Source organism: Moschus berezovskii, chromosome 25, assembly GCF_049115385.1.
Source record: "Moschus berezovskii isolate FMDL1 chromosome 25, NW_MosBer_1.0, whole genome shotgun sequence".
NCBI classification, from domain to species: domain Eukaryota; kingdom Metazoa; phylum Chordata; class Mammalia; order Artiodactyla; family Moschidae; genus Moschus; species Moschus berezovskii.
Window position 1 is genome coordinate 454,721 of NC_142484.1, and position 22,651 is coordinate 477,371.

Below are 22,651 nucleotides of genomic sequence, written 5' to 3' on the forward strand. Positions count from 1 at the left end.
GGTGGCCGCGCCCCTTGCCGGCGCGGACACTCTGGACTCCCCTCCAGGTGTCCAGGTCTGCAGTTCCCTCGTCTTCAGAGGGTCCTTTTGTCGTGGCGTGGGCCACACAAGTAGGCGGAGCCCTGGTCTCAAGGACCGCCCGACAGGGGCGCCTCCCACCTGAGAAAGGTGGGCGCGAGTCTCCACCCCACACCGCCTTTGTGGGTGCAGACCTTGGGCTCGTCTGCGCCCCGCGGGCTAGACAGCGAGGGAGGGACCCTCCCGCGTGCGCTCGGGGCGAGACCAGCGCGAACCCCGCAAACGGGTTGGCCCCCTGCGCCCCAGCAACCGTCGCTAAGGGGCGTAGCTCGACCGCGCGGAGGCTTAGGATTCCTGTGGCTCATGAATATTTGCAGGTTCAGCTGAGGCCCCGCCCCCGTTGCCTTGGCGCCCAGGCCCCTCAACCCCGCGGCCACAACAACTACCTAGTCGAAGGGAGCGCCCGGCGGAGGAGGGCGCCCGGGGCCTCGGCCGGGGCACGGGGGCCGACCCCCTCAGGTGAGAGCCGAGCGCACCTTTGGGTCTGGGGCAGCAGGGCCACAGTTTTCCTCGTGCCAAGGGGAGAGCGGAGGCCGAGGATGGAGCGGCCACGACAGGGGATCCCTGTGATGCCCCAGATGTCAGATCTGCTTCTCTGGGGCCCATCCCACAATCCCTGGCCCTGCTGAGGGTCTCGAGGTCACCAGGACAGGTGAACCCCAAGCCCTGACCTCAAAGCGGTGGCGGGTGGAGGGGACCGAGAGGCGGTGAGTCCAGCCAGAAGCTGGCATTCGCCTGTGCCATAGAGGAAGAAAGGCCCCCAGGTTTCCAGCTTGGGGCCTCAGGGAGGGGCAGGGCAGGAGGGGATCAAGGTCGTGAACAGAGTGGACAGGTCGAGGCCAGTGAGTGGACGTGAGGGGACAGTGTCTCGAGAGCCTCAGCCTCCTACCCAGGCCCTGCTCCTTGGACCGCAGGACCTCTGGCTAAAGGGGACCATACCCTGGGCCAGGTTGTGGGCAGGACCTCAGGTCAGTTGCTCTCAGGCGTAGAGGGAAGAGGGTAGCCCACTGGCTTCCCAAGATGCAGCCTGGCCAGCCCAGACCTTTCCCAGAGCCCCAGGCTGGCATCCCGGGGCGGGGGAGGGGGGGAGCACTTCACAGGGAGCATGGTGCTGGGGTCGTCCTTTGAGGCTCGGGGCCTTTCACCAGCTGGAGAAAAGTGGGCAGCAGAGGAACTTTTGGAAAGAAATCCTGGCCAGAAATTTCATGAATCTCTTCCCTGAGGCTCCTCTGCATGGCTTCACCTCCTTGGGTCCTTGGTGTGTGGTCACTTTTCACATGAGGGCACCTGGTAGCCCAGGCAACTTCTCCCAAGGCCCACCACTCCCTGCCACCCTCTCTGGTGAAGCCCAGCTGATACCCCCCACCACCCCGGCCAGGGTGGGTGGTTCCAGACCTGATGTGGAGGATGAATTGTGACCACCCGCAGGGCCTGGTAGACAAAAGCAGTGGCCGGAAGCTGCACCTGCCACGTTCACTGATGTGCGGGGAATGTTCCAGAGCCCTTGCTCTGCACACTGGACATGGCAGGTGAGCCACGTTCTGCCCGCACAGAACCCACACTGTCTTGGGCAAGGCACTCACTGAACTGAAAGAGTCGTAAAACACTGAGGGCTGCAGGAGGGGCCCGGTCTTATGGGAATAAGTCCGGGAAGGGAGAACGGAGCACAGGCATGGGGGCCAGTGGCGCCTTGACCCGAGGTGGACAGAAGTAGCCGAGATGGTCCACAGCCTTCTGGCTCTACTCGCAGAGATGATCCCAGTGTCCGGGGCCAGGTACAGGCACCTGGATCTTTAAGGGGCAATGCCAGCTGAGGCTGGTGCAGGTGGGCCCCCTCCTCTGCAGCCTGGGGGGTAACACCAAAGATGGGCAGGGTCCTAGGGAGACCAGCCCACAGGGGACGGTCCAGAGCAACAGGCCGGGCACACCTTTTGGAGAGAGTGGAGTTGAGGATGGAGGGAAGTGGGGATTTGAATGAAGACCAAGCATTTGCGTTGGAGGGACCCAGAGGGACCCCAGTGTCGGTCACCCACATGGCTGTCTTCCCCCATCAGCCGGGCCAGGATGGTTGAAAGGACCTAAGGGCCAGGGTTCAGGCTGACAGCCCCACTGCCTCTGCGCCTGCTCACTCGGAGCCCTGTGACCTTGGCCCAGCCTGTCCCAGGTCCCTCGAGCACAGTGACCTGACCAGGAGGCCAACTCGACTCTCTCGCAGGTGCCACCTGGGGCCACATGCCACCCTCTTGCCCAGATGTTTGACCCACGGTGGGAAAAGGCAGCTGTCTTCTGGTGAGGGGGTTCGGTGGGCACAGGGGTGGGGGAGAGTGACTGAGACCCTGGTCCTGAAGGCCCCAGGCTCAGAGACCATTGGTGGAGGACAACATGAGGCCCGAGGCAGAGCTGGCTGCTGCTTCCAGTGGCAGAGGAGCAAATAGGACCTGGAGGAAGCGCCTCAGGCTCATGGCCTCCATGGGGCTCCAGAGGGGCAGGCTGGCGCCGGCAGCACCCCCCCGAGGACCCTGAAGAGGCACCGGGAGGGCGGCCTGCCCAGGCCAGGGTGCAAATCCAGGCCGAGGGAGGGACTGTGAGGGCCCAGGCAGGCTCTGGCTTCATTGTCGGGCCTTCTCTGGGCCAGAGGGGGGTTTGGGGGGCTTGCTGTGTGCGCAGACCTGTCAGCGGCTCTGCAGGGTCTCGGCCAGACTGTGGATCAGAGGGGGAGCAGAGGCTGACCAGCTTTGCCCTCTGCCTACACCCGGCAGGTTGGGTGTGAATGGACCAGGCCTGGGACGGAGCCCGCGGGCCTCGGCCAAGCACAGCCAGCATCCAAGTGCGGGAGCTGAACTCTCAGGGCCTGCACAACCCCCAGCCTCGGAGCAAGGCCCCAGGCCACTGTGGGTGCGGCCACACCGAGCAGCTGGTGGAGGAGTGCCTGTCGCCCGCCAGGCTGGTGAGTGCGGGGCTGGGCTTGGCTGGCTGCCAGATGCCCTCGGCTCCCCGGGTCCCTGCTCCCCCTGGGAGCCAACCCCAGATGCCTGGGGACACAGAAGTCCCTCGGCATTCAGTCCAGAAGGGCCCAAGCCAGGCCCTTCCACGGATTTTCTGTGTGTGGGGCTCCAGGGACCCTGAACCAGATAGAAGGGTCCTCGTCCTTGTGGAAAACAGGATGACAGGCCCCCGGAGAACACAGCACGCAAACTTCACGAGCTGCAAGCAGAGGCGGGCAGCAAGCAGTAGGGGGCTGCTCCGGCGGGGTGCCTCAGTGCCCCGTGGATCCAGCTGTGGAAGCGTTTCTCCCAAACCCGGGGTGCTCATGGCAGTCACTGCCCCCACCCTGAGGCCCCACAGGCTCTGAAGACCCTCTGACTGCAGGCTCCTGCCTGGCGACCCCAGGGTGCAGCCCTGCACTCCTGGCATTGGGGCCCCGTCCCCTCCTGGCCACGCCCCTCACCTGCCCACCGTTGGCCATGCTGAGGGCTCACGCGGTCCAGTGCCCCTCCACCCCCACACACGCCTGCACGCATGTGAGAGGCACACGGGAGGAGACCCTTGGCAACCCCGGGGTGACACAACCACCAAAACTCCGCAGAAAGAAGCCTGGGTGCCCCAGGACCCCACCCACCTTTCCGACCAACTCGAGGGGCTCACACTGGTCGCTGCTGCTGGATGGGACACCCCCGCGGGCTCCTCCCCACCCCCCGTGGCCCCTGTGTGTCTGCCCTCCAGCCGGGCCTGCAGCCCAGCAGTGCCCAAGGTCTGGGTCCAGCATGGACCTGTCACGTCAGGCTGGCTGCTGTACCAGCCCCTGCGCTGGGTGGGTGCCTTGACCAGGGCCCCGTGCCCACCCTGGAATCTGCCCGTCCTCTCCCCAGCTTCTGGCTGGGGAGACTCACTGCCTGTGTGAGAGAAGCCCAGACTCCTGGTCTCTGACGGCCACGTCCACCTCGGTCCAGGCCGTGGCCCTCAGCGGTCAAGCTTCCTAGCACATTTGTATCCAGTGCCCACCATGCCAAAGCCACCCCACTGCTGGCTACTGGAGCGCTCTGTCTCTGCAGGCCCGGTCACTGGAGCCCGGGGTCTCAGACCTTGATCCTCCTAGCACCACCCAAGGCCAGCAGTGCCTGGCAACCAGTTTCTCCCTGAGGCAGAGTCTCACGGGGTCTTTCTGACTCCAAGCCCTTCTTCATTTTTCTTTTCACTGATTTGAGTTGAGAAGCCATTGTATTTTTCAAGCCACAAGTCTCAGAACTCCTGGGCTCTCCCCATTCCAGCTGAAGTTTGCCTCCTGCAGGGCCTCATCAAACACAGTGAACCGTGGCTGGTTCACTCTGCCCACATCTTGCTGGGCACCTGTGTACCCACCACCACAAGTTCACTGTGCATCTTCTGCCAGCCAGGTTTCTACTGGAAACTTTTTACCAAAAAATTGCATCATCACATGACCTGTGCCTCCATCTTTCCCGTTTTAGTAACACTCAAGTTACTAAACACGTTACTCATGTTTAGTAACACTCATGTTAGTAATCCCTCACCCCCAACCCTGCCACCAGTGCCCAATCCACGTCATTTCATCGTTTTTGTTATGGCAGCTATTGGAGCTTCATCTAGGTCTCAAGTTTTGTATGAGTCAGCTATTGCTATAGTGATGCTGTGTAACAAATAGTTCCCAAACTCAACAGCTTACAGTATCAGTGTACTGTCCACGGGTGTGAGGGAGGCTAGGGCTTGGCCTCCAGGCCCTGAGCTGCACTGGGGCTGCTCCATGGGTCTCATTACGATGAGGCCCCTCCCAGGGCAGGCCCTTCTCTGGCAATGGCCCCACCAGCCACGCGGGGTCACGGTCTCCACTCTTGTAACATCACACTTATGGTCCAGCCAGAGCTGATCGTGGCTGAAGTTGATGTGGGTGAGGCAGGGAAACTCCCGCACCTGCTCCAGCCTTGTGGCCAAAAGCAGGAGTTTCACTGGAAGGGTGGGAGTGCGTGTGCTGCTGACGCCCCAACCCCTGCAGCAGGCCCTGGCCCAGGTGGATAACCTCCGACTGGTGAGCGTGCTGGAGATGTGTGTCAACACCCGTGAGAACAGCCTGGGGAGCTTCGGTGAGAGCCCCTCCCCACACACGCCCACCACCATCCCAGCCAGGCTGCGCTTGGAGGGTCTGCCTGCTCGGACGCTGCCCCGGCCTTTGGATGCCCCCTCCTCATGGGCCGCCCCACACACCTCTCTCCGGGGACTGAGGACAGAGATTCTGTGTCGGCATCCTGTTCTCCGAGGCAGTCCTGACTCAGAGCCCCGTCCCAGGGCCCTGGGGTCCCCTGCTCTAGAGCCCAGGCTGTGAGCCAATGGAGGTTCTGGCCTGGCTATGCCTGCAAGGCAGGGCCCGGGGGCCAGTCGCGGGAGTGGCCTGGGGGCAATACCCACCATCGGTGTGTGGGCACCAGCCGGGACACTTCCTGCCAGAGTCCGGTGCTTCTGTGGCCGCCTGTGTGCCCTGCCCACTTAGGGCGCCCTGTACACCCTGGCCTGCCTCGTTTGAGCAGGGCCTCAGATGTCAGCATGTGGCCCCAAGGCCGCCCTGGGCCCCAGCAGCTACAGGCATCAGGGACCAGGGGCACTGGTGCCGCCGTAGGGTGCCAGGGTGACAGGGCTGGCCCTGACCTCTCCCACTGTGCCCCGCAGGGCTGCACCTGCCCAACCTCAGCCAGCTGAAGCTGAACGGCAGCTGCCTGGGCTCCCTGAGGTGAGTCCCCCAGTGGTCTCGGCCTGGTGGGGGCCCCGGGCATCCCGCTGTCTCTGGCTCTAACACCCACCCCTGGTCCCGCTGAGGCTGATGCACTCTGCCTGCAGCCTGCGGGCTGGCTTGGGCCGGTCACCGCAGGTTGTGTGGTCCTCAGAAGTGCCCACCGACCTTCGGCAAAGAAACCCCCACCCATGAGGCTGGACGGTGCATCACCATCTGGCTTTGGGATTTGGGGCACTCCCACACCCCTCACCACCAGCCGGGCCTCAGGCCCCAGGTGAAACACGGGAACATCTTGATAGTTTAAAAGACAAAGTGCAAAATGAAGGACAGAATAAGATTTTTACCTACTTTGTCGGGCTGGAAAGGACGATGCTGAAGTAATATCAGAGTTTATTTGCGTGTTTGAGCAAACGGAGTGTTTTATGCAGCTAGACAGCTGTTCTGAGGCAGCAGGAGGCCAGCCGCAAATCTAGAAAGTTCTCCCGATGTTTTAAATGGGCTGTGAGCGTCCAGTTATTTTCAGGGGAGAAGATGAAGTAACTCATGAACAACCGCCTATTTATACTGCTGGTCTTTCATACAAGGTTCCCCTGGGGCTCAGCTGGTAAAGAACCCACCTGCAATGCAGGAGACCTGGGTTCCTCCCTGGGTTGGGATGATCCCCTGGAGAAGGGAATGGCTACCCACTCCAGTATTCTGGCCTGGAGGATTCCATGGACTGTCTATAGTCCATGGGGTCGCAAACAGTGGGACACAACTGAGCGACTTTCGCTTCACTTCACTTCATTCGTATAAACATCAAAAAGAGTTTGATAAAATACTTGAAAGCCTGAAAGTGAAAGCAAACAAGGTCAGGGGCCGCGTGCCCACTGTGGGCGGGGACGAGCAGGGAACCCGGCTCCCACGGCTCCTGCGTGGCCCCTGAACCTGCAAGGAAGGGTCTGGAAACCAGGCTCTCGGAAATGGCCTTAGTGCATGGTTGTAGGACTTAGTCATGTTGTAGGACTTCCCTGGTAGCTCAGCTGGTAAAGAATCTGCCTGCAATGCAGGAGACCCCGGCTCGATTCCTGGGTTGGAAAGATTACCCTGGAGAAGGGAACAGCTACCCACTCCAGTATTCTGGCCTGGAGAATTCCATGGACTGTATTGAGTCCATGCAGAGTCGGATACGACTGAGTGACGTTCACTTTCACTTCACTTTCAGCCATATTGTAACAAAGATATCAATCCTGTAAGTTAACAGAGACAAAAATCATACTTTCCCCGTCATTAAGGCTTACATATTAGCTCAAAGAACAATAAAAATATATAGAAAATATATAAAGAATGGAAACTATGAAGAGAAGTAGAAGATATAAGATTAAATACGATGTACCATTTGTAACTAAACAATATTTTATTTCAAGAAAAAAAAAACAAGAAAAATCAATTCCAGGAAAAATTGCATCATAAATTTTATGCAAAAATGAGTTCTGTTCCTTAATAACAATAGTGCAAAATGGAAGAAATCTTTGTTATCAAATCTCAAAACTTGGCCAAAAGATGTTTGCAAATCTCCATCGTGTGAAAGTGAACTAATATTTGTGAAAGGGAACTAGTTCAACATGACTGTCCAAAGGAGTGGTATTACAGCTTAGCTGATACAGGGATGGTCAAGACTTTAAAACCTCAGTGGTGTTACAAGGCTGGGAAATGACTTTTGTGTGATGATTGTCACTTCATCCAAAGCTAAGAGAGAATTCAGCCCCTGAAAGTATCCTGATGTGAGGACTGGCGGGGCCGACTTCTGGGCCAGCCAGCATTCGACCCGTCCTTCCTTTGCCAGGTCTGCTGGGTGGGGAAATCCCAGTAACACAACTAACTTGGGGACTATTACAGTGACAAGGGACAGTCTTCCCCACCCCTTGACCGTGGGTGTGTCCCCTTATGCCGACTTTTCAGGTGAGTCCCGCCCTCTCCTTAACTATTCCTGTGGGCTGTTTGTGTAGCCTGGGTGCACTGGAGACTTTGTGACTCTCCACCCTGCCTCCCCTCCTAACTCAAGCAGAAACCCTTCATTGTGACTTTCTAGCCCATCAGTTCTGGCTGGTGCTAGGGGAGTTTTTAGGAGGTTCGTCCACCTCTTCCCCTCCAAGGTCTTGGAGACAGTCTTCTATTCTCTTCATTTGTGGTCTCACTTTTTACTTATGGGTCTTTAATCCTTCTTGTCTGCCAGTTTGCCCCGACTCCTGGTGTGAGATGGGGACCCAGTTCTATTCTGCAGCGCCCGGTGGGTCAGTGTTCCCCAGGCCACGTGGGCACGCTGGGGAGGTGAGAGCTCTGTCTTCATGGTATGGCTCTGTGCTTCTGTGTGACACGTGACCCTCATCTGAGTTTTCCTTTCTCCAAGCTGACCTAGCTGTTCCTGGACACTTATTCTTGCCTTTGAGTTTTACAATCAGTCTGTTGAGTTTCACACATCCTAATCCTTCTGGATTTTTTGGGGGGGAGGGGAGAATTTTTAAAAGTCACATGTTCAGTTAATCTTTAAGTGACACACATCCATGAACATGGTATAGCTCTCCATTCATGTGTGCTTTTGTGTTTTTAATAGACTCTCTTTTTTTAATTGGAGTATAATTGCTTCACACTGTTTAGTTTCTGCTGTACAACAACGTGAATAAGTTTTTTTGTATACACATGCGTGCATGCTGAGTCGCCTCAGTCGTGTCCAGCTGTTTGTGTTCCCATGGACCATAGCCCACCAGGCTCCTCTGTCCATGAGACTCTCCAGGCAAGGACACTGGAGCGGGTGCCATACCTTGCTCCAGGGGAAAGTTCAACCAGGCTCCTCTGTCCATGAGACTCTCCAGGCAAGGACACTGGAGCGGGCTGCCATGCCTCGCTCCAGGGGAAAGTTCCTGACCTAGGAATCAAACCTGTGTCTCCTGCGTGCAGCTCCTGCATTGCAGGCAGATTCTTTACCACTGAGCCACCAGGGAAGCCCCCTCTATACCACACCTCCCCCCTTTTGAGTTGCCCACTGAACGGATAAACTGTTTCTCACTGCTTAGGCTAACTGGACACAGGTTTCTGTAACTTGCAGCTGAAAGCATTCCAACTGATAAACTTTAAGAAGATGTTTAAAGGCTATTTCTGCCTCGTCAGAGCATCACAAACTAGGCAACTTGAACAGCAGAAATTGACTCAGGTCTGGGGGTCACGAGTCAAGATCAAGGTTTGTCTCCTGAGGCAGAAGGAGAATCTGGCTTGCTCCTCGCTCCTGGGGGCTTGATGGCCATCTTTGGCATCCCTCAGCCCAGCCCCTGCCTTCACTTCGCATAGCCTTCTTCTCCTGGTGTCAGGATCCAAATTTCCCCTCTTTAAAAGGACACCAGTCATATTGGATTAGGGCCCACCTCATCTCCCCTAGGGCTTCCAGGTGGCGCTGGTAGTAAAGAACCCACCCGCCAAGGCAGGAGACATTAGAGATGCAGGTTTGACCCCTTGGTCAGAAAAATCCCCTGGAGGAGGGCATGGCACCCCAACCCAGTGTTCTTGCCTGGAGAATCCCATGGACAGAGGAGCCCCTGGCTACAGTCCATAGGGTCGCAAAGAGCTGGACACACTGAAGCAACTTGGCACGTACACACACAGCTCTATTAATGACACCTGCAGAAACCAAGTTCCCACATCGAGACACATTCTGAGGCCCAGAGGGCCAGGACTCAACACGTGAGTTTGCAGGGATGCAGTTCATCCCACAGCAGGAAATGTGCCCTTCTATGCCATGAGTTGGTAAGAACAAGACCGTTCCCAGCATTCGTTCTGTGTTTCTTTGGCCAGAATTGCACGATCTGTACACTCTCTTGCAGTAACCACTCTCAAGGGGATGGAGCTGTGATTGCAGCGGGCTAGGCAGGACCCCCGCCTGTGCACCCCACTGCCACTTGGGACAGGGCAGGACACCAGCCCCCTCTGAAGGCTGGGCTCCCTGAAACCAGGACCGCATTACTTCCCACACATTCACAGCGTTTTGATAAAATCACGGATGAGGCCCTGTCTCGGCGGTATTCTGTTTGGTCATTGCAAATTTAGAAAAACACTGTGCTGATTTGGGACAGATTTTTCTAATCAATAAAATAATTGATTTTCATGAACGGGTCTATTACCTCTGGCAATACTGTACCTTTGTTTTGTATTTAAACATTATTGCCAAACTCTCTTGTTAGTCCAAATAATTTGTTAATTCAGTTGGGTTTCTATACTGACGGTCATATTATCAGCAAGTGTGAGCACTGTCATTCACTTCAATCTTCCTGCTTCTCTTTCCTGTCTTGTTGCTTTGGCCAGGACCGAGTAGCCGACATGATGTTAAGCAGTGGCAACGATAGGACCAGTTCCTGATCTGGACGGATGTGTGTCTGTGTTCTGCATCTGTTGACATGATCATAAAGTGACATTACTCCTTTAGTCTGCTTGTATACTGGATTCCACTGACAGATTTTGTAATTCATCCTTATATTCCTGCAGTAACACTACTTGATGAGCTATTTTTAAATCACTGTAACATTAAAATATTTGCTTCAAAATTTTCACATCTGTCTTTGTCAGTAATAGCCCACTGATGGTCCAATTTGTACTTCTCTGGTCCTGGAATCGAGGACTGACTCAGACCCACGCTTTGACTGTTCAATTGCCTAATTTTTCTTTAAAAAAACTTCCGTATAAGAAAGTATTATAGAAGATATTGACTATTCCATAATAGAATGTACTTTAAAACTGATCCAAATCTGGGGACTTGGCAGGGGCAGAGAGGAGGAAGGGGTGTTGGTGACGATTTGATTTCTTCAGTAGCTATGGGTCTACTTTTCCTTCCTTTTTTAAAAAAGTATTTATTTATTTGGCTGCATCAGGTGGCACATGGACCTCTGTTGCCTCGTGTGGGATTTTTCATTGCAGAGTGGCGGTTTTCTAGTTGGGGCGTATGGGCTCAGCACTCGTGGTGTGTGGTCTTAATTGTGAAGCAGGTGGGACCTGAGTTTCCCGAGCAGGGGTTGAACCCATGTCTCCTGCATTGACTGCCAGGGAATGCCCTGGTTTTCTGTCTTTCGATGCCAGCTCTCTGGGTTTTCAAGAATATTGCTGTAAAGGTGGTTCTTAATGGTCTTTTGCTATTTTAAATTGCTGCCGAGACCATAATTATTCCTCTTTTTAAGTCCCATACATTAATTTGCATGGTCCCTCTGTTTATCCTTGATCAGTCTTGCCAAAGGGTTGTCTGTAAGTTTTTAAAGAGTCAGCATTGGGCTCTGTTCATCTTCTCTGATTTTTGTAGTTATTACTAGTTTTATTCTGATATCGTTAACAATTTTTAAAATTGATTAACTTATTTATGGCTGCCCTGGGTCTTCCTTGCTGTGCTCAGACTTTCTCTAGTTGGCGCGAGCAGGAGCTACTCTCTAGGTACATGGGCCTTCTCACCGCAGTGGCTTCTTGATGCCCAGCATGGGCTCCTGGGCATGTGGGCTTCGGGAGGTGCGGCACACAGGCTGCAGGCTCAGCGGTTGTGGACAGTGCCAGGGGGGAGTAAGACATCCAGGCACCTTCAGGGAACATTCTGAGAGGCACAGAAGAACACATGGCCTCTTTGGACCCTCAAAACAAAAACAGCAAAAAAAAAACAACAGCATTCTACGGAAAAAGATGAGAGAAACAGCATTCTACGGAAAAAGATGAGAGAACAGCTAAGGGTGCTTAGGAATTAAATGTGTGATATTAAGGGCAACGAGGGAAGACAAGGGGACCTCCCAGGAAGCAGAGGAAAGGTGCAGGCTTGGAAATGGCAGAGAGAAGGGCCGATGGTGCGATCACATGGGCGAGGCCGAGCTCCAGAGCTGAGAGGAGAGGACGTTAGGAGAGAGAGCACAGACGAGCGCAGTCCAGGAGCCGATGGGGAGGCTGCAGGACAGACAGCCAGGCCCTGACTGGAGCCGAGGGACGTCCAGGCTGAGAGGACCCCATGGGAGAGGCGGGGCCCGCCAAGGCTGGGCTGATGGAGAGTCCTGGTCTGCCCACCCGTGGGGGAGCGGCCACCACACGGGAGGTGGCACAGACCGGTCCCGGCGGGGAGGGGATTTTCTGCAGGCACAGCTGCAGGGAGGGGCTGCAGGGGGGGAAGTCACCTGCAAGAAAGGCCTGGGGAGAGTGGGAGGGAGGGTCCCCGCTGGCCCCGCTGGGGAGGCCAAGTCCTCCCTGCAAGGCCAGGTCCTTGCTGTGGGCAGCAGCCATCAAGCGCAAGAGCGACCTGCAGCCAGGCCTGGGCCCTCTAGCGGCTGCAGCCAGGAGGGAAGGCAGGCGGCCGGGCACTCTGGGCCACGCAAGCTGGTCCCAGCGGCCCCCATGTCTGGAGACAGCAGATGTGGGTGGTGGCGGGGCACAGGGTCTACGCGGTCACCGACACAGCCCCCCACACCCAGGACAGCACTGACCAGCGCCCTGCCCCCTGCAGGGACCTGGGCACCTCCCTGGGCCACCTCCGGGTGCTCTGGCTGGCTCGCTGCGGCCTGGCTGACCTGGACGGCATCAGCGCCTTTCCTGCCCTGAAGGTGGGCCTGCCCTGCCCTGTCGGGGGGAGGAGGGGGCGGGGCGGCCCTGGCTGAGCACCCGTTCCCCTGCCGTGCCCCCCAGGAACTCTACCTCTCCTACAACGACATCTGGGACCTGAGCCCGCTGTGCCTGCTGGAGCAGCTGGAGGTGCTGGACCTAGAAGGCAACTGCGTGGAGGACCCGGGGCAGCTGCGTTACCTGCAGCTGTGCCCACGGCTGGCCACGCTCACCCTGGAGGGCAACCCACTCTGCCTGTGGCCAGGCCCCGGCCCAGCCCACCAGGTGGGCACCACCGGGTGGGAGGCAATCTGTGGTGCCAGCCCCTCGGCCGGCCGGGGGACCACTTTGCCCGCCTAAACGGGTCAGGTCGCAGCAGATCCCGGGGGACCTGCCCAGGGCATGTAGGGGCCTCCTCACTGGGAGCTCCTTCTCATATTGCTGGGGGCCCAGCGGCCACCCCCACGTCTCCCTGGGCCACGCACGACTGGACTCCGAAGGGCCACACACAGCGGGGCAAGGCCCTGGCTCACGTGTGCTCCCAGGAGAGGTCTGTGCACACGCCATGCAGGGCTCAGTCTCCACATGGAGCCATGTATGCACACCCCGCAGGCCCCGTTCAGAGGTGCCCCTATGCTGGGGGCCGCACCACCTCGACCAGAGCTCCCTCCGCTCGCCTGGCTGCTTCCACCACCCACGGGGCTAAGCTCCAAACTCAGAGCAGCCCTGCAGGCCAGAGGGTAGCCCTGGACCCTAGCAGTGAGCCCGGAGAATGCGATCATGCATGGGCAACAGCCCAGGGTCCCAGCAGTCCCCGAGGTTCCAGAGTGACCCAGGCGGGCCTGGCCCCAGCAAACCCTGGTTCCCCTGCCCTGCCCACAGCGGGGCTGGGGAGCAGCTCAGGCCCAGGCTGGCCTGACGGGTCCCCCGGACTCAGGCCCACCCCCCACCCACAGGTGCCCCGGAGCTACAACTACAGGGCAGAGGTCAGGAAGCTCATCCCCCAGCTGCAGGTCCTGGACGAGCTGCCCGTGGCACACAAGGGCCTGCCGGCCTCCCGGAAGCTGGACCAGGACTGGCTCCTGGTGAAGGAGGCCATCAAGGAGGGCTGCATCCTAGGCAGCCTGATCCCCGGGCCAGGTACACGCCGCCACGTCCAGGGGCCTCGGGCTGGGGCCACCCAGCCCAGCCTGCGGACCTCACCTGCGAGCCCCAGGAGGGGCTGCACCCTGGTCCCGCCCGCAGGCCGCCTCCTGTGTCCCTTCTCAGACCTGACCCCTTGTCCCCAGAGTCCTGCACACACACAACTCCAGGCCAGGATGCCGTACCTGGGAGCAGCCTTGGTGCTGGCCTCCCCCCCATCCGCAGAGGGAAAGGAGAAACCTGCCACCCCGTGACTCAGGGCCTCAGGCACACTGACGCTGGGGGCGGGCTCCGTGGATGGGGTTCAGCTGGGGGCACTCCTGGCTGACCAACTGGCATGGACCTTGGTGACCTCTGAATTTGACCCTTGGGCAGATCGAACCCACGGCTCCGCCATGTGGAGACTGAGCCCGGAGCTGTGCCTGCCTGAGACCCAGCCTGGGGCCCTCAGGCGCTTGCCTCTTTCCCTGCTGGTTACCGGGGTGCCCCTGCCTGAAGGCCTTCTTCCCAAGGGCCCAGCCCCAGAGGATGATGCCAGCAACCTCACCCACGGTAGGTGACCCACCTCAGTGTGAAGCTGGCCCTGAAGCCCCTTAGCCCCAAACCAGGCCCAACCACACCCTCTTCTTTAGGCGCCGGCCAGGTCCTCTGTGGGAACCCCACCAAAGGCCTGCAGGAGCGTCGGCACCAGTGCCAGGTACAGCCTACCCCCACGGTGGGTGGCACCCTGGCCAGGAGGCACCCATCCCCCTAGCCCCAGCAGGCCGTGTCCTGAACCAGCCCTCTCCCTTCCCAGGCTGGGGTACACCCAGAGAAGCTGCCCTCTCCCAGGCCAGAAGAGCTGGCCCCCAGGGCCTCTGCCCTGGGGCCTGACCCTGCCAACGATCGTGACCTCCTGGCCTGGGCCGGGCTTCAGTCTTTGAGGGAGCTGAACCTGCGGTGGGTGCCCCCTGCCCCACACCCCAGCCCTGCCACCCTGTGTGCTCTGATCGGGGGGGCGGGCTTGTGGCTGGGACCTGCCTTGGCTGAGTGGTCGCTGGTCCCCGGGTGGCTGGAGGGTCGGGTCACGGGAACCCAAGGCTGCCCCAAGTCACATTCCTCTGGGATCTGCTCCAAAGGAGGAGCAGGCCGCAGCCTCCCCTGCCCATACCCCAGCCCCCTTCCCAGTAGGTGCCCAGAGTTCTGGGAGGAGGGGGCCGCAGCCCCCTGGAGCCCACAGAGGGGCCCTGAAGAGCAAGAGGACAAGGCTGGGCCCAAGCCTCAGCGCAGCTCCCCAAGCCAGGCCCCAGGTAGCCTGCCCGATAGAACCAGCACCTCGGATAGAGCAGCATCGGGCTGAGGCGGGAGGGGCAGGGAGGGCCTCTCCAGGGTGTGGGGGCTCACGTTCCCCTCCTCTGAGCCCAGGGGCCAGGCAGCCGGGTCAGCCGGTTGAGAGAGGGGGAGGGGAGGTCCTCCCTACAAGGCAGGTGCACCCGGAGCCAGAGTGGCCCTGAATGAGAGTGAGTGGCCCGGGGAGGGGCCAGGGCCAACACACAGGGCAGACCCGCGGAGGTTCCCCAGAGCCCAGCGAAGGGAGCAAGGTCCCCAGGTGGTGGGCAGGAGACCACGGTGGGGGGTGGCGGGTGGCGGCTACTGCCTCTCCTCTGCAGACAGGGCCTGTCCTAGGCTGGGCCAGAACTAAGCCAGGCAAGACCCTCCCTCAGGGACATTGGCTTGAGTGACCATGGCTGAGCAGAGCCAATGCAGGGGCTTTGAGGCAGAGAGAAGGGGCTAGGGGGGCTTCCTGGAGGAAAGGTTTGAACTGACTTGAAGAACAGCTGGGCAGGCAAACCTGGGGAGGGGGCATTTGTAAGCAGGGGCTGCAAGTTCTGCTGAAAGACCCTGCAGGGCAGGGGCAGGGTGGGCAGGGTGAGCAGTGACAGGGCCGAAGCTCTGCACTTGCTGTGCTGCTGCTGTGCCTGGGGGAGGGGGCTGGGGAAGGCGGGCCTGAGACAGCCAGGGACCTCACCACCTGGCTGAGGCGGAGCTGAGGAGCCGCTGAGCTGAGGGCGGAGGGGAGGAGAGAGCACAGGCAGGCAGCCAGCAATAGTGGCTGGAGGCATGGCAGAGAGGTGCTAGGACCTCCTACTCCAGTCAGGGTCCAGGTGGGCACTGGGTGACCACGAACACACCCACCCAGCCTGCCCTCAGGTGGGTGCCAGGGCTTCGCTGCATGGGGGAGGTTTGGGAATGACCCCGGGGCACCTGTCTGTAAGCAGACACTGCAGCCCTGCTGTGCGGCCTGGCCCCAGTGACCCTGATGAGCCCGGTGGCCCTGTCTGACCTGCTGTCTTTCCTCCTTTCCCAGAGTCTTCCAGGACCTCGGGGTACAACCTGATCCCCCGTCCCCCCAAGTCCTTCATGCCAGCCCGGGGCCGCAACTCCTGGGGGTCCACAGATCTGCAGTTCCGGGGGCGTAGGCTCAGAGCCCTGGGTAGTTTGGGGCCTGGCCTGGGTCAGGGGCTGGCCCCAGTGACTGCCCTGAGAGCCCGAGAAGTGACCTCGGGCCCCAGTCCTCGAGCAGAGGGATGTCCAGGCCCAAAGCCAGCCCCAGACTCAGCAGCCAGACCCCCAGCCTCCGGTACATGCCGCACCTGACACTCACCACCCCAGCCTGACCCCACCCTCATGTACACCCCTACCCACTGCCAGGCTGTCCTGGTGGGTGGCCAAGGGCCCCAGGGCAATTGTGGGAGGCCCAGCGTGCACTCAGACCTCATAGAATCCAGAGCACCTGGGTGAGTGTGCTGGGTGGGGAAGTGGACCTGGCACAGGAGAGGACCCTCTTGGTGGAGGGAAGTCAGGAGCTGGGACCACCAAGGGGGGAAGAGGTAGAGCCCAGGATAGAACGCACAAGTCCCCACCACTGGCCCAGCTGCCCACCTATTCCATGTGGCCTGGCCTTACCTGAGGAGCAGGCCTGAAAGAAAGCAGGTTGGGCCCCAACCAAGCTGCCTGCAGCTGGGCCCTGGCCAGCCCTTGGCCAGCCCTCCAGCCACCCAGGGCTCTAAGCCACCCTCGGACTGCTGCGGTCCCAAGTAGAAGCGCTTGCCATCGGCCAACCCTGGTGGACCGGTGAGGTTCCCCGCGTGGGGATGGGACGACCAGCCCCCTCCTCTTGGGGCCGGATACCCGGAAACCAAAGGAATCATTTTTGACTCCTAGCTGTACAGAAATGCGGTTTACTTGGTAGGCGGCCTTAGTTCAATAAATTATGCAGCCAGCACCGTCTGCCTCCCGTGCTTCTCCCCGCTCCACTGACACAGTCGTGGAGACGTGGGGGCGCAGGCGCCGGTACCGCCGCCGGGCCCTACCCTACAGCGGCCAGCGAGTGTCCGCGGTGATGGGTGGGCAGCTGAGGAAGCGGAAGCCGAACCTACTCTCAGCCGTGCTCTGCACCGACAGCGCCACCATGGGACAGCCGCGGTCCACCCTCTTCCGGCACACCTGGGGGGCAGAGCCCGAGAGGCCGCTGGGCGGGAAGGGGCGGGGCCTGACGGGGGCGTGGCCTGAGGGCGGGGCCGAGGGCGAGGCGGGGTCTGAGGGTGGGGCGTGGTCTGAGGGCGGGGCCTGGGGGTGCGGTGGGGCCTGAGGGTGGTGCAGGGGCCCCGGTGGAAGGGTCGGGGTCTGAGTGTGGGGGCCGATGATGGGGCGGGGCCTGTGGAGGGCGGGGCCTGGCGGAGGGGCCTGAGGGCGGGGGCCTACGGGGCGGGGCCTGAGGGCGGGGGCCGGTGATGGGGCGGGGCCTGTGGAGGGCGGGGCCTTGTGGGGGCTGAGGGCGGGGCCTGTGGAGGGCGGGGCCTGTGGGCGGGGGCCGGTGATGGGGCGGGGCCTGTGGAGGGCGGGGCCTGTGGAGGGGCCTGAGGGCGGGGCCTGAGGAGGGGCGGGTTCTGAGGGTGGGCGGGGCCTGGTGGAGGGCTGGTCTCTGGGCGTGGTCTGAGGCGGGGCTGGGCGGGGCACTCACCCGGACTTTTTGCTCCTTCCTACCCTGGCAGTCCTGGAGGCCCACCCTGACCTCTGCTCGGGAAGAGGATGGGTGGGGTCGTCCGGGCGCCCCCTCCTTGCCGGCCGCCCCTCCTCCACGTTCCTCCCAGCTTCGCACTCACCGGGGCTGGGGATGGCGGGCAAGAGATCTGGGTGGGTCTGGGCCGCATCCTCGGGCCATACTGGCACCTCTCGCTGGCGGAGGAGCTTGATGGTACTCAGGCGGGGCAATTGGACTCTAGGCCTGGCGAGGTGGGGAGGGGTCGTGAGAGACAGCCTGCCAGCGGGAAGGGGTGGTCCCGGGGCAAACGCGGCCTGGGGAGGTGGAAGACCTGAGGGGAGTCCAGCACAGGCGGAAAAGTGGGACCAGGGACGGGGCGGGGGGCAGTCCTAGCAGGGAGTCTGGGGTCTTTGCCAAGTCCGGGCCTGGGGAGGAAGCAGGCATTGAGGGACCCGCGGTCCCCACCCCGGCCTCCGGCGCCCAGACCGGGCCTCCCGCACCCGACCCTTGCGCGGGGGTCGAGGCTGGGGCTGATGATCTGCAAGGTCAGCTCCGGGCCAGGTCTCTGAGAGTGGGAAACAGTCGATGGACAAATCGGTGTTGTCTGCGAAGATCCTGGACACTGGGGTCACGCAATATGGGGACTGGTGCTCGCTGAGGACCTACGAGGCCGTGGGAAACACAGAAGTCACCCCTACTCCACAAAGCCGGCCCGTCCCCCCACCCGCGCTGGGACCCGCTCTGACCTCGCCTTGGGGATTCAGGAGGAGGGTCACGTAGCTTTGGCCTGAGTAGAAGTGGACGGGCTCCTGGCCCAAGGAGGAGGGCTGCTGCCGCCTGGTACTGCGGGGCCCCTCGCCCCACACCTGGGAAGAGCGCGCGGGGGTGGGGGGCGCCGGGTGAAGGGGCTGGTCGCTGGAGGGCTGGGCCTCGAGGGGCGCGGGGAGCTGGGCGCACCGTGATGTGGTGCCGTGGAGCCAGCAGGGTGCTGGGTGGGAAACGGTACATGCACACGGGGAAGTCGAGCACCAGCTGCTGCAGCACGAAGCCGCCCAGGTCCACCGTCTCCTCCAGCGACTGGTTGAGGATGCGCACGAACCTCTGGCGGCGGCTAACCGCCACGATCTTCAGGCAGGAGCCCGTGGGGCTGGGGCTGGAGCGCAGGCCGGGGCTCTGTGCCAAGTCAGTGGGGTCCCTCCCACCATGGTCCCTCTAGGAGACCTGACCCTGCAGTCCCAGCTGGGTCCCCTCCTCACCTTGGACAGCGCCTGGAATGCCAGAGATGGGAATCCACCCCAGACTCAGGCTCCTGGCCATTCTTGCCCTGCTCCTCTGAGTGGGTTTTCTGGAGATGCACGGAGAGGCGGACTTCCCGGGAGGGGAACCCCAATTTGGAGGGTCCAGGGTCCACCAGGGAAATCTCCTGTGAGGCCGGACCTGGCCCACAGTGCCCTGAAGGTCCATGTGGGAGAGGAGCAGCACTAGGGATCAGATCTGAGCAGGAGGGATAGTGGGCCCCGGCACCTGGGGGGAGCAGAGGAACACTGTGCAGTACTCGGTGGGGGGTGGGCGGCAAGTGGATTCAAGCCAGAGCACAAAGGCAGCGTCAGGAGTCCTCCAAGCCCACCCTAACCCCTAGGGACAGGGTTGGAGAGGCCCCCGTTGCCTCAAACTGGGCAACTGTGAAAGCCAGGAGGTTAGGGGATGTCCTTCGGGGCTTGGGGCAGAGATCACAGTCCTGCAGGTGTGGGAGGGGGAAGAAGCCAGGGGAGACCCGCCCCGCCCCACCTCCGAATGTTGCCTGGCTGTCCCTGCAGAGGCTCTGTGCCCGTGCCTCCACCTGCTCGGCAGTGCGGTCAGGCACTGGGGGACGGTCCCCTGTCACTTTATGCGCCGCCAGCTGGCTGTTGCTGGACTCGGAGTCGGCGCCCCCGGAGCTGCTGGCGCCCAAGGGCAAGCAGCTCCACTCGACACTCTTGAGATTGTGCTCTTGGTGCCTACAGCCCAGATCTGCGCTCCACTGGTCAGGCGGCGAGGCTGCGGGGAGCTGCGGGGTCCGGGGGTGCCTGCAGATCATGACCAACTTGCTGCCCAGGCCTCTGGCTCCTGGACCCCAGCCCTGCCCCCATCTGACCTCCATCAGATGGGGGCAGGGCCCACCAAGTTGTGGCCCCAGTCCCTAGGACCCCACCTGGGCAAAGGGCTCATGGGTAGACAGAGATGGCCCCAGAATGGTTTCCCTTCATCCCTGACTACAAGCTGCAGGTCAGAGAACTGATGCTTGGAAGAGTTAAATGACCTGTCCACGGACACTAAAGGGTGGAACCTGGACTTTGGTTCATCCCAGCCAAGGCAGGCCCTCGCCTCTTCTCCCTCCCCCCTGGGGAGTCACCATCCTGCGCAGTTACCTTTGATCTGAGTTGGACTCGAGGTTGGTGAAGAGGTTGGGGTACCGGTGGGCAATGCTGTTCCAGTCCACATCCTCCAGCCGGAAACCCTGGCCAGGGGGCAACAGGCAGTTGACCTGACCCTCCTGCAGGACTGCAGATCCAAGAACATACTTGGAGGGCCTCATTTACCTCCCCAGCAGTGGGGGCCTGATCGTTCTCAGAGAAGTCACTGAAGTCCATCAGGGTCTCTGCTGTCACCACCTGCACAGGGGACAGGAGGCCAGCAGGCAGGGGCTGGTGGAGGAGCACACCCCTCTGCCCAAGGCCACTCTGCCCTCCAGCCTCCCCAGCACCTGAGGCACACACTTGCTAAGAGCCAGGGGGGAGGGACCACAGGCTTGGGTGCTTGTCCCTGATCCAGGAGGCAGGCCTCCAGGGAGGCCAAGGCCCCTGAGTGGAAGCACCAGTCTGAAGGGGACAGCCAGTTGACCAAGGAGGGTGGGCTGGGGGGCCGCCTGTAGCCAGGCTCACCTCCACGCTGCCCGTGGAGGACCGCAGCACGCGGCCCACCCAGGAGGAGCGGGCCAGCTGCAGGAGGCAGGACTTCTGGAAGGCCTGCAGCTCGGCCTCCAGCTGCTGCAGCGTGTCCTCAGTCTGCTGCAGCCTCTCCTCCAGGCGCTTCTTCTCCTGCTCAGGCGGGTCAGCAGTGGGCGGGGCCTCCCACAGACCCCGCCCCCGGCCCGCCCCTCCCTGGCTTGGGCCTCACCCCACCCCACCCCACCCCCGTCCCTGATCCCTCTTGCCCCTCACCAGCTGGGCCTTTTCCTTCTGCGCTTTCAACTCCAAAGTCAGCTTTTGGACCTGGTTTTTCAGGAACGTATCCTGACTTCTTGAGCTCCTGGGGGAGGGGTAGTCTCAGCAGCCCCACCTCTGGGTCCGCAGCCTCTTCACTCATTAGGGTGCCAGGCGGGCGGGTCAGGCCCTGAAGAGGTCTGGGTGGGAGGCGGGGTCTAGGCTGGGTTCAACACCCATCAACATGCTCGGGGGCTAGGGTCTGGGTGGTTTACAGTGTATTAACTTCTTTAGGGTTAGGGCAGGGGATCAGAGCCAGGTAAGAACTGGGGCTAGAGGCGTAGGTCAGGGTCAGGGCTGGGGTCAGGCTCGGCGGTTGACGCTGGAATCAGACATAAACCCCAGGTTAGCGCTGGGCCGGGGACTGAGTGGGTGGGGGACCAGTGCACACCACTGACCTCTCGGCTGGAAGCCCAGCCACCTCCTGCAGGATATAGCAGTGTCGGGCTTCACGCTGATTCTGGATGGCCCACCGCAGGGCCTGGATCTCCAACTCCCTGTGCCCACAGAGCAGCCGCAGGGTGCGGGGGTCCAGGGACTCCAAGGCTGACCTGAAACACCAGCCCCCCTCGCTGCTTGATCAGGCCCTGCTGTCTGGCTGGCATGGCCTGAGCCGCTGACCACACCCCCCCCCCGCTGCTTACTGCAGGTTCATGGAGGAGGCCATCCTGGTGGAGCTGGACTTGGCGTCCTGAGGGCACGTGGGGGCTACTGGGTCTGTAGCGGCAGCCGCTGGAGGCCCCACGTAGCCACTCACTGGTTCTTGGTCCACCAGGGACGCGAGAGCCTCTTCCTCAGTGTCTTCAGCCTCCTGACAAGACTTGGGGGCCATTCGTGATGTTGCTGGGGGCGCTGGGAGGAGGGGTGGTGGGGCTGCACTGGGTCTGGTGTGTGCACCCTGCAGGGCTCTCCTTACACAGCCTACCTTGTGTATGACAGCCCCAGACGGCTCTGCTGGTTCACGGGGGGTCACTCTCCAAGAAGGTGTGTGTGTGTGTGTGAGAGAGAGAGAGAGAGTGTGTATGTGTGTGAGAGAGCACACGTGTGTGTCTGCCTCACTGAATAGCACACTACCTGTGTCTACACCTGCGCGTTTCTGAGAAGGCCAGGGCAGCAGGTCACCCCTAGCCCTGGCACAATATCCTTGGGTGCTCAGCCATTCCCTGTCCTCTCCCTGCCACCCTTGCTTCCAGTACCTGAGCACCTGTCCCCCAGCCTAGACACAGGTCCCCAAAGGTGCTGGTCCTTCACTGGCGTGGTCTCTGTCCCCTCAGAGCCAGGGTCCTCCCCAGCACTCACCTGAGGCCTAAGGTCCAAGCAGGCCTGGGGGGAGAAAGACTCTGAGGGTTGCCATGGAAACCAGCAGTCAGAGGGAGGGGCTGTTTGTTACCAGGAGCCCCTCCAGGGAGACCCAGCCCAGGGGCCCAGGTGAAGCCTGCCCTGTCCTTGTCCAGCCTGAAGGAGAAGCAGTGAGGGGCTGACCTACAGCCCAGCTAACCTCAACAGACCCAGGGGACACAGAGTGACCCACAGGGCCTGCCACCACCACCCGCTCAGCTCAACAGCCCCAACCAACCCTGCGGAGGCTCCCATGTGCCCTCCCTGGCTGACCATGGCAGTCAGTGGGTGCTGGGGGCACTGCTGCTCTGTGAGTGTGTCCACAGGCCAGAAGGATGGCTGTGCTAAGCATGTGACCTCACTGGGGCCCAGCTGTCTGGGGAAAGGGACATGAGGGAGGGGAGAGCCCTGAGAACCTGGGATAGCGGCTTGCTGAGCTCTGACCAGCAGCGGGCCCCCTTCTGTGCCTTCCCCAGCCCCTTTGCTCTACTGACTGCTGTG

At 60.9% G+C, this 22,651-nt stretch overlaps 2 protein-coding genes across 2 annotated transcripts; one reads left to right on the forward strand and one right to left on the reverse strand.

The window, feature by feature from the left end:
* The first annotated feature begins 1,543 nt into the window (after nt 1-1,543).
* Nucleotides 1,544-16,804, forward strand: LRRC56 (leucine rich repeat containing 56). The gene is made up of 13 exons (XM_055415133.2): nt 1,544-1,607; nt 2,294-2,367; nt 2,838-3,025; nt 5,087-5,174; nt 5,755-5,815; nt 12,309-12,405; nt 12,488-12,688; nt 13,360-13,543; nt 13,922-14,098; nt 14,179-14,243; nt 14,343-14,485; nt 14,702-14,835; nt 15,894-16,804. Exons 3-13 carry the CDS (start codon nt 2,849-2,851, stop codon nt 16,181-16,183), a joined length of 1,617 nt encoding a protein of 538 aa, XP_055271108.2. The 5' UTR covers nt 1,544-1,607; nt 2,294-2,367; nt 2,838-2,848; the 3' UTR covers nt 16,184-16,804.
* A 96-nt stretch (nt 16,805-16,900) lies between these two features.
* Nucleotides 16,901-21,644, reverse strand: LMNTD2 (lamin tail domain containing 2). The gene is made up of 14 exons (XM_088832034.1): nt 21,457-21,644; nt 21,202-21,363; nt 20,771-20,849; nt 20,492-20,647; nt 20,150-20,221; nt 19,979-20,067; nt 19,359-19,657; nt 18,827-19,094; nt 18,528-18,723; nt 18,317-18,436; nt 18,036-18,232; nt 17,688-17,813; nt 17,550-17,595; nt 16,901-17,032 (listed from the first exon to the last, which is right to left on the reverse strand). Exons 1-14 carry the CDS (start codon nt 21,642-21,644, stop codon nt 16,901-16,903), a joined length of 2,130 nt encoding a protein of 709 aa, XP_088688160.1.
* Between the last annotated feature and the right edge of the window lie 1,007 nt (nt 21,645-22,651).

Bases quoted from the DNA above. Each gene is read 5' to 3' on its own strand.
- LRRC56 (XM_055415133.2), top strand. From the start codon at position 2,849: ATGGACCAGGCCTGGGACGGAGCCCGCGGGCCTCGGCCAAGCACAGCC. The intron at 5,175-5,754 runs GTGAGAGCCCCT...TGTGCCCCGCAG, and splicing joins GAACAGCCTGGGGAGCTTCG to GGCTGCACCTGCCCAACCTC. The intron at 14,486-14,701 runs GTGGGTGCCCCC...CCCATACCCCAG, and splicing joins TTGAGGGAGCTGAACCTGCG to CCCCCTTCCCAGTAGGTGCC.
- LMNTD2 (XM_088832034.1), bottom strand. From the start codon at position 21,644: ATGGCCCCCAAGTCTTGTCAGGAGGCTGAAGACACTGAGGAAGAGGCT. The intron at 20,648-20,770 runs GTGAGGGGCAAG...CCGCCTGAGCAG, and splicing joins AGAAGGAAAAGGCCCAGCTG to GAGAAGAAGCGCCTGGAGGA. The intron at 17,814-18,035 runs GTGGGGACCGCG...CCACCTCGCCAG, and splicing joins TCTGGGCGCCGGAGGCCGGG to GCCTAGAGTCCAATTGCCCC.